Genomic DNA, 10890 nt, shown 5'->3' with positions numbered 1-10890 from the left:
TTGTTCAAGTTCGTACAAGGTCTACCTGACGCAAGTAAGGGGTAACTTTCTTTTACTTTGTGTTGTTTGTTTCCCTCTGATCTTATCCTCTTCTTTGTTTGGTTTCTTTCTTCATGAGTTTTGGTTCTTGTCTAATTGCATGATTTAGGTTTCAGACTTTAAGTTTGTTAATAATAATCAGTTGGTTAGGGGAAAATGTTTAGTTTGCCTTTAGGTCATTAGGGATCCGATTCTTTTCTCTCTTTAATTTGGGTTTATTTTGGCGTTTAATCGGAATCAACATATTATCATCTTGGTATAATTTGACTCCTTGTTTAGATGGTTGATTTAATTGCTTCAAAGGTCAAAGCAGGCTCATGCATTGACTGTTTTGCTAATAATAGTCTCAATTAGTTTAAGTGTTTTTGGTTACAAATTATTGTTTCCAAATGTCTCTTTTGAAGTCTTTTTAAATTCAAGGGTTTATTTTCTTAAATTTTCGACTGAGATCATTCCTTTATGGTCTTAGATTCAATTTGGGTTGTTAGTACACAAGCCCATAGGTTGGGTTGAGTCCTGGGTTAGTTTGACCCAGGAGTGATCCCCTGAGGGTAAATACAGGGGTGTTAAGGGCTGCTTTGGTCATTTTAACTTGAGGGAATCTGGTCTAACTAACTAGGAAGCTTCCAGAAAAGTGGAGAAGGGGCTGACTTAATAAACAGGCTGAAACTTAGGGTCCAAAATGAAAAATAAAAAATTAAAATTGGGGAAAGGGGTAAATGGTGAAATACAGAATCAGATTTTGGTTGCCCTAGGAGCTGGTTATATAAGGCTCATTTTCTTTCATTTAGAGGGAGGGGATTAGAATACTAAAAAATCGGAGCCGTCTAAAAGAGTTACTTTGAAAAATACACTGAAATTCCTGCATCTTTTGGGTGGAAATTGGTTTTGATTTTTGCTCCTTAGTCTTGAGTGTCAATTGGAATTCAAAAGCTTCAAGGAACTCTTGTTTATCTGGGTTAAAATGGTCTAAAGAGCTAAACCTTATTGTGTTTTGGAGCTGATGATTCATTTACTTTATTGCTACTGCTGAACACTGCATTTTCGTTGGTTTCTTTTAATATTCAGGTACCCCTTTTGGACCTTGTTGAATATTGAAGCTCAAAATTGAAGCATGTAATCGAATGTGGAGTTTTAAACATAGTATCAGTTGATTTTGTTTAGAATCTAGTTTGTTTTTTGCATTACATTGGGTTTTACTGTATGATCTATTGAATTTACCCATGTTGTTGATAGTACTTTTAAGGCTGTGTTAAGCTTTAGCTTAACATGTAAGTTTAGTTTTGGTTAAATTCTTCCTGTCATGTAATTGATTTTGGACTGTTATGATATAGACTTAATTTAGGACCTTATCATATTCAAAGTGTTTGGCAATTAGCTACTTAATGATTGTAGTTATTCGAGACTGTTTTTCACAGGCCTTTGAATGTGAACTCATGTAGTTGTACTGTTAAGCGTGATAATAGTAGTAAAGATTAGTCCTTGAGTAAAACTTCAGAAATGGACCTCTTATGTTGATTAATAGCATGCTTATTAGAATTACTAAAACGTGTAACATTATGGTAACAGGCTCAAGGAAATGGCTTGGGCCCAGATTCGAGCTGGCCCAGCCTCGAGATGGGTTGTTTCAAATTAGTGTCGACTTTTGATCTCTCTTCTTTTTCATTTAATTTAAACTGATTTTGGTCAGTGTGGTGATAGACTTTAGGCTTTGAATAATCAGTGACTCTCCTATTTGGGCCTTGTGTTTGGCCCAGTTAAGCCTTTTAGGTTTCTGATCTTTCATGCCCAACCTTGGGTTGTTCCTCAAGCCCAAGTCCTTTTAAAAGGAGGTTCATTGCTTTCAGACTCGTTGCATGTTTGGGTTTGCCCCCTAGTAATTAATTTTAGATATAATGCCTCATATAGTTGAGTTTAGAGCAATGTAAACAGAATTTAACTTGGCTAAAATTCAAACTCCTCTAGTTTTTTTTAATTAAGCGTGGCCTTATTTTAGGTTGCGGCGTGCCATATCAACAAAATCTATAATTTATAGCCCTCTTAAAATTAGATCAAGGTTCTGTTAAGAAATAGATTGAGGTATGCCATAAGCAAGTTAAATTCTCTATGGCCCTCACACATGTTATAATTTAGATATTAAAAATGAACTTTATAGTTTGCTTTAGGCGCGCTAATTATAATTATCACACTTAATTTCTAAAATTCGGGGGTACATTTCATGTGACCCGGTTCTAATTTCAACAAGGTTAAATAGAATGCGTCGTGAATCACGGGTGGATTTCAAGTAGCATGGTTTGTGATGTGTTTTAAATAATATTGAAATAATTCCTCAAATAAATAAAAGCGGTTTTAAAATTTAAAACGAACATAGGTTTAAAAGGTATTTTAAAATCAAATAAATAGGCCAATAATAATAGTTGAGCGACCGTGCTAGAATCACGGAACCTGAGAATGCCTAACACCTTCTCCCGGGTTAACAGAATTCCTTATCCGGATTTCTGTGTTCGCGGACTATAAAACATAGTCAAAGTTTCCTTGATTCGGGATTTCAAACTGGTGATTTGGGACACCATAAATTATCCCAAGTGGCAACTCTGATCTTAAATAAATAATCCCGTTTCGATTGTCAGTTAAATTGAAAAAAACTCCCTTATACTCCTCTCGGGGTGTAGTAAAAAAGGAGGTGTGACAGTCCCAAAGGTAAATATTCAGTACAGGGGGAATTTACCGGGTGCAGTCCCGTAGTTCCAATGTAAATGTGCAGGGGGATCTCCCGGTATACCATCCCGTAGTCCCAAAGTAAAACACGCAGCAACAACGCAAGGAAATACTCAAATAAGCTCAATTTCGTACGAAGTAAAAATAGGTAATTCTAGCCTAACATGCTTCATGTAATGCAATTTAGGCAGTTTAAGCAAATAAGCAATTAAGTCAACTAAACATGTTTTTTCTAAGCTAACAATAGGCTAAATTTGCAAGTAGTATAAAACAGGAAAAATGGGCACAATTGAAATAACTTAAAGAAACCGTATGTTCAATAATTAGCTCAAGTACGCATTCGTCACCTCACATACAAGGCATTTCAATTATCAAATATACCAAATCCTAAGGGGAAAGTTCCCCACACAAGGTTAGGCAAGCCACTTACCTCGAACCGGCTCAAAATCAACCCGAGACCATGTTCTTGCCACGAGTACTCGACTCCACCAAATCTATTCAATTCAATTGCATAATGTAAATAAAACTTCAAGCAACTGATTCTACAATTAAATTCATACCTAATACGCGAAATTAGGTAAAATGACCAAAATGCCCCTCGAGCCCACGTCTCATAATCAAGTAAAGTTTACATTTTCAGACCCCTCGTATTCTCACGAGTCTATACATAACAAGAACACTAAAATCAGAGTTCAATTGACCCCTCAAATACACATGTTAAGGTCTCTTAATCCCAAGCCCTAATTACCCATTTTTTCCAAATTTTTCACCACTAATTAGGTCTTTAATCACATATAAACGAGTTATGAAGTCAAAAATGTTACCTCCAAGTGATTCCCCTTTGGTTTCCTCAAAAATATCCCTCAAAAGCTTCAATCGTGTTCAAAAATGGTGGAAAAATGAAGAAGGGTCGTGGATGGGCTATTTAAATACTGTCCAGATTTAACCCTACGCGATCGCAAAAATCCCTACGCGATCGCATAAGACAACTTCCTCAAACTATGCGATCGCGACCAGCTCTATGCGATCACATAGAGCAAATTCTAGCACCCCACTACCATACCAAGTCCTTCTACGCGAACACGAGGGTCCTTATGCGAACACAATGACCAACCAGCTCACCCTATGCGATCACACTCCTTCCTCTGCGATCACAATTCACCAAAATATGCTTGACCTTACCCTACACGATCGCGGATGGTCTCACATGACCGCAGTGAACAAATCACTACTGCAAAAATACCAGAAAACCAGCAATCTCTCAAAGGCCAAAAGTGCCCGTTTAAGCATCCGAAATACACCCGAGGCCATCGGGACCTCAACCATACCTACCAACATATCCCATAACATCATTCAAACTTGTTCCAACCTTTGGAACGCTCAAAACAACATCAAAACACCAATTTAGCATCAGATTCAAGCTTAAGAATTTCAAAAATTCTAAAAATTCGCTTTCGATCAAAAAGTCTATCAAACCTTGTTCGAATGACCTGAAATTTTGCACACACGTCACATTCAACACTACGGAGCTACTCCAACTTCTGAAATTCCATTCTGACCCTCGAATCAAAATCTCACTATTGAACCGAAAACTTCAAAATTTGACCTTTCGGTATTTCAAGCCTAATTTAGCTATGAACCTCCAAAACACAATCCGAACACGCCCCTAAGCCCAAAATCACCCAATGGAGCTAACGGAACTATCAGTTTTTCATTCCGAGGCCGTCTTCACACTGTTCCCACTATGGTCAACTTTCCAACACTTAAGCTCTCATTTAGGGACTAAGTGTCCCAAAACTCTCCGAAACTCAAAATCGAACATCCCGGCAAATCAAAATAGCAGAAATAAACTCAGGGAAAGCAGTTAACAAGGGATCGGGGTGTAAATTCTTAAAACAACCGGCCGGATCGTCACACCAACTCAGTGAGTAATAATAATAAATGCAGACTGAGTAATAAGAAACCACGTAAAGGCACATCAACAGACTATAAAGAAGCAGTAAAAGCCAGTAAAAGCAATAAAATAGTGAAAAATAGGTAAAGTCACGTTAGTTCAATTAAAACTTCTTCGGAATGCCTTTTTAACAGTTACGCAAGTAAATGACAGGCAACTAAGAAAGGTAAACACATAAAGAACTGCCCCTCGATCACAATACCAACAGAATTAGCCCCTCAGGAAACACATGGAACAATACCAGCCCATCGGGCTATATCTCACATCACAATGGGTACCCGCACTCATTGGGGGTATGCAGACTCCTGGAGGGGCCCGTTACGGCCCAAGCGCAATATCAAGCCATCTCATGGCGTACAATCTCAGTCCCTCGGCCTCAAAATCATAAATTAGTGTATCCTCACAACATAGGCCCTCAGCCTTGCTCAGTCAGAATCTCATAAGCCACTCATGCAACAGTAAAACATGATGCTCAGCCCAAATTATTATTTAAAATATCATTTAATTTATTAAAATAGAGTAAACACGGTTGAGTTATGAAAACAGTAGAATATAACATGACTGAGTACAAGTATAAAGTCAAAACAATGAGGAAATATCAATAAAAATCCCCTAAGGGTCCAAATAGTTGGCACGAGGCCCAAATATGGCATTCAGCCCAAAACATGATGATAACAAGTAGTTTTTAATCAAATTCGTGGTAAAACCGTCATACGGGATGGACTAAGTCAAAATCCTCAATGGTGCATGACCCCACGCTCGTCATCTAGCATGTGCGTCACCTCAATATGGCACAACGATGTGAAATCCGAGGTTTTATACCCTCAGGACAACATTTACAATCATTACTCACCTCTATCCGGTCCAATCTGTAGCCCACGATGCCTTTTCCCCTCGAATAGGCCTCCGGCTCCAAATCTAACCAAAATCAGTGCAAAACCATCAAAATATGCTAAGGGAACAAAGCTCACTGGAAAGAAATCAAATTACAACACAAATCCCGAAATTGGCTAAACCCGACCCCCGGGCCCATGTCTCAGATTTCGATAAAATTTACATCAATAGACTCCTTATCACTCCCCGAGTTCATTCATACCAAAAACATCAAAATCCAACCACAAACGACCCCTCAAATCCTAAATTCTAGGTGTCCAATTACAAGCCCTAGTTCTTCAATATTAGGCTTAAATTCTGTGATTAATTAGGTTGAATTCACATATGAATCGAGTATTAAATCAATAAATCATACCTCCAAGTGTTTCCCCTTGAATCCATCTTCAATCCTCTTCAAAAAGCTCTAAAATTGCTCAAAAATGGTGAAAGTTAACCCCAAAATCGCGGACCAAATGGCTATTTAAACATTCTGCCCAGACATCCATTCCTTCTTCACGAATGCGGTTAATGCCTCGTGTTCGCGAAGCACAAATTAATTTTGAACAAAATTCCCTTATCGCGATCTCCAGCTCGCGAACGCGAAGACTTAGCTCCCTAACCCACCACAAACGTGATTCCCCTTCCGCGAATGCGAAGAATAATCCTACCTGAACCCCAGCTGCTCAACTTCCTCAACGCTAACGCGGAGCCTCCCTCGCTAATGTGATGCACAAGATCCCAGCCCTTCACGAACGTGGAGCCTCCCTCGCAAACGCAAAGGCTAAATCCTCAGCCTCACCTTCTAACCCTCCGCGAATGCGAGGGCCCACTCGCGAACGCGAAGGTCATTTGTCTACCACACTGAACAACAGTTTTTTGCATTTTTCCAAAACATGAAATGGTACGATTGACCACCCGAAACTCACCTGAGGTCCCCGAGACCTCAACCAAACATGACCACATATCTCTTAACATCATTCAAACTTGTTTCAACCTTCGTAACGCTCAAAACAACATCATAACACCAAATTCGCATCGGATTCAAGCCTAAAAATTCCAAAATCTTCTGAATTACTCTTTTGATCAAAAAGTCTACTAAACCACGTTTGAATGACCTCAAATTTTCCACACATCCCAAATGATACAACGAAACTACTGCAACTCCCGGAATTCCATTCCGACTCCTATTTCAAAATCTCACCTATCAACCAAAAAATGCCAAAATACCAATTTCGCCATTTCAATCCTAAATATACTCCAGACCTCCAAATTGCCTTCCGAATACGCTCTAAGTCCCAAAGCTATCTGAACCATCGGAACTCGCATCCGGGCCCTCTAACACATAAGTCAACATCCGGTTGACTTTTCCAACTTAAGGTTCCTCAAAAGAGACTAAGTGTCTCAAACCTTACCAAAACCTTTTCGAACCCGAGCCAACCAACCTGATCACACATAGAACCGATCAACCAAGCAATAAGAAGCAAAAATGGGGAAATGGAGTGGTAACTCATGAGACGATTGGCCGGGTCGTCACACAAAATTTCTTTCTGCTTACATTCTTTTTGTTTCTTTTGAGTTCAAAGTTCAAAAGTTAAGGACAAACAATCCTTAAGTTTGACTTACAGGTTCAAAAGTTAAGGACATGCAGTCCTTAAGTTTGACTTACAAGTTCAAAGTTAAGGACATGCAGTCCTTAACTTTGAGTTCAAAGTTCAAAAGTTAAGGACTGTCTGTCCTTAACTTTGACTTACAAGTTCAAAAGTTAAAGACAGACCGTCCTTAACTTTGAGTTTCAAGTTCAAAAGTTAAGGACATGCAGTCCTTAACTTTTACTTACAAGTTGAAAAGTTAAGGACACTTGGTCCTTAACTTATAGTTCCAAGTACAAAAAATAAGGACACTTGGTCCTGAAGTTTGAGTTCCAAGTTCAAAAGTTAAGGATTCAATTTCAAAAGTTGAGGACACATGGTCCTGAACTTAGACTATCAAGTTCAAAAATTAAGGACACTTGGTCCTGAAGTTTGAATTTCAAGTTCAAAAGTTAAGGACACTTGGTCCTGAAATTTCAATTTCAAGTTCAAAAGTTAAGGACACATGCTCCTGAACTTTGACTTACAAGTTCAAAAGTTATGGACACTTGGTCCTTAACTTTGAATTTGAAGTTCAATTACACTTGGTCCTGAACTAATACTTACAAGCACAATGGACAAATCAGTACTTGACAGAAATAAGGAAATTAATAACATGATGCCTTCATATTACTTCTGAAATTATAATTTTGCATAGCTATGAAAAATTTTTATGCTATGCAAACAAAATAAAAGTGCCTTTTGAGGAATGTACAAGATATTTCAGAATTCATATGGATTCTTTACTGCAATTTTATATAAAAAATCAACCATAACAAACTTTCTTTACAACTAAACTACAGCTCCTTCGGACAACAAGTTTCATTTTCACTATCATAGTCATCGCCAACATTTTCTGGTGGTGTATCATAACCAGAATTTCTTTTCCACTCTCCATGTTCCCAAAGATTTGTTGCAAGTTCTTTTCTAAAGTCTTTTATGTCTTCAGGTTGGAATTTCTCCACATCCTTTCCCATTATCAACAACTCCACATACTTGATTAGGAATGCACCACAATCAATCCTAAGAAAAATGTAAGATATGGAGTCAATTAAATAATAAATCTAAAGTACATATAAATTATATAACAAATAACAACACGTACAATCCAGTTTGGTGTGGTGATCTTTGCCACTGAATATCAAATTTGTTGAATGCATTTCTAAAAGACTTGTGATATTTCTCAAACTGTGAGAACTTTAGCAAGTGAGGGATCATGCGTGCATACATTTCAATGTGATTCATTCCTGCTTCATATGGCTCACTATATATGGAATCATACACATCAATCTTTTTCCCATTCAAGTCCAATACCGCCAAAAGAAAATGTGTCACTGCATTATCATCTTTTAAAGGAAGCCGACATGGAAAAAAGATTTTGTCAACCTCTGTCCAAGAAATTCCACATCTACGACTGTCACCCAACACATATGGTGTCATAAACAATTGATTATCACCACACCAAAACTCATCTGCGACATCTTCATTAAAATCCTTATAGACAAGCACCATATAGTTGTAAAAAAGTATATCTGTAGTTATGCAATGAAAAGGATGGTCACGAGGGTGGTAGCATTCCTTCTTTCTCAGATAATATAGGGAAATGTTAATATGCTTCATAAAAAGGCAAAAAATAAAACAAATCCATCAGTCATAAAATAATTAAAAAAGATAAATTAAGAATAAAGAAAGTAAATACCTTGCGAATTATCAAACCTTATCATCAAGTACAAAGCTACTATCTAAAAGCTTAAGGAAGAACATTTTGCTACTGATTTTTGTTAATACAATTTGTATGGATTCTTTCTCACACGATTATCATCAGCATATATATCAGTTTGTCCCCTGAATATTTTGAAAATATCAAAGTTAGAAGTTTGTCCTAAACTTAGATTTTCAAGTTCAAAAGTTAAGGACATTTGGTCCTAAAGTTTGAATTTCAAGTTCAAAAGTTAAGGACACTTGCTTGGTCCTGAACTTAGACTTTCAAGTTAAAAAGTTAAGGACACTTGGTCCTGAAGTTTGAGTTTCAAGTTCAAAAGTTAAGGACACTTGGTCCTGAAGTTTGAGTATAGTGTAGCTATCCTTGTCTATATCTTTGTCTTTCTCATTCTCATTCTCATTCTCATTGGGCTTCAAACAACTCTTCAATGATTTTAATAACGTTTCATAACAAAGGGAGCCCCAGTTGAAAGAAGAGCAGGGTTCATCATCATCTACAATTTTCATTATCTCCTCGGAATCCGGGCATGTGGGCCTAAGGGCATTTTGGTTACCATTTCGAGCAGAGTTGGGAACTTATATAATTTGAATGGTTACAAGTATTAGAGTGAATTTTTATTGGTTGCCTGTTGTTTGAATAGTTTTGGGGTGTTGTGCATCAATTGGAGTCGTTGGAAGGGCTTGGAAGCCGGTTATAGAAATTTCGGAGCGAGGTGAGTCTCCTTTCTAACCTTGTAAGAGGGAATTGTCCCCATAGGTGACTTAATTGGTTATGTGCTCCTATTCCAGGGGCTACGTACGCACGAGGTGACGAGAGTCCATGCGTAGCTACTATTATGTGTAATTCCGGGTCGTTTAGGGCCCAAAAACATGCTTTCTTGTAATACTTGCAACCTTGTTGACAAACATAAAATGCTTAAAACATATCGAACGTGTAAAATGACTTTTAAAATAGAAACTTGCCTTTTCCTGAATATTTGCTCCTTGATGAATTATTGATTTGATTGTTTGAATGTGTTTATCTACTGTGGAACGGGCCGAACACTTCGGTAGATTATATAGATGCATCTATGGTTCGCGCCATTCGACCCTCTGAAAGTGCACAGTTTAAATATTGTTGGATCAGGTTGTACGTCCTCGGCATGATTTGCGCATGCTTGCATTGCTTGCCTTGGGATTTATAGATGTTGATATTTGCTCTCCCTGACTTGAGAATAAATGTATAAATGATGAAAAGGAATTTGGGAATTTCCTATAAAAGAAAGAATTGTTTACTCGCTTCATTCAATTGAATTACAATCCTGTTATAAAAATCCTCAATTTATTATATTATGGACGTATCATTATTGGACTATTAGTAAGTGTCGAAGTCGACCTCTCGTCTCTTCTTCATTTTAGAGATTAGACGGGATACTTACTGGGTACACATTGTTTTCGTACTCATGCTACACTTGTTGTGCATTTTTGTTGCACATACACATTTATTCCTAGTGGCCTACTGGGCGTAGCAGCATGGATGATACGGGGACTAGGTGAGTTGCATTTCTCGAAGCGACCCGCAGCCAGTATAGTGTCTTTCAGTGTATTGTATTTACTTTTTGTCCAATTTGTATTCCGGACAGTTATTGTACTCTATTAGATTCCTTAGTAATTGCTCATGCACTTGTGACGCCGGGTTCTGGGATATCTATGGAAGTAGTCAGTATTTTGAATTTTTTTAAAGGTATCACTATTTATTCAGTAGAAATTTATTTTCTTTATTGTTTAAATGTATAAAAGAAGTGATTTCTGAAATATTTAAAACGAAAAGTTACTAGTTATTTGTTGTTGGCTTGCCTGACAATGGTGTACGACGCCATCATACCCCTTAGTGGATTTTGGGTCATGACAACATGGTATCAGAGCACTAGATTTCCTTAGGTCTCACGAGTCATGAGCAAGTGTAGTAGTGTCTTG

General features: G+C 37.6%; 1 protein-coding gene across 1 annotated transcript; it reads right to left on the bottom strand.

Moving 5' to 3' along the window:
- Window positions 1–8009: 8009 nt before the first annotated feature.
- LOC142162220 (uncharacterized) lies at window positions 8010–8724 on the bottom strand. Its single transcript, XM_075218544.1, has 2 exons — window positions 8318–8724; window positions 8010–8235 (listed from the first exon to the last, which is right to left on the bottom strand). The coding sequence occupies exons 1-2, from the start codon at window positions 8722–8724 to the stop codon at window positions 8010–8012; spliced, it is 633 nt and encodes a 210-aa protein (XP_075074645.1).
- Between the last annotated feature and the right edge of the window lie 2166 nt (window positions 8725–10890).

Source organism: Nicotiana tabacum, chromosome 7 (genome assembly GCF_000715075.1).
Source record: "Nicotiana tabacum cultivar K326 chromosome 7, ASM71507v2, whole genome shotgun sequence".
Lineage (NCBI taxonomy): Eukaryota > Viridiplantae > Streptophyta > Magnoliopsida > Solanales > Solanaceae > Nicotiana > Nicotiana tabacum.
Note: the sequence above shows the minus strand (reverse complement) of the source record. Positions and strands in the feature narration are given on the sequence as shown.

Bases quoted from the DNA above. Each gene is read 5' to 3' on its own strand.
- LOC142162220 (XM_075218544.1), bottom strand. From the start codon at position 8,724: ATGGTGCTTGTCTATAAGGATTTTAATGAAGATGTCGCAGATGAGTTT. The intron at 8,236-8,317 runs GTACGTGTTGTT...CATTTTTCTTAG, and splicing joins TCACCACACCAAACTGGATT to GATTGATTGTGGTGCATTCC.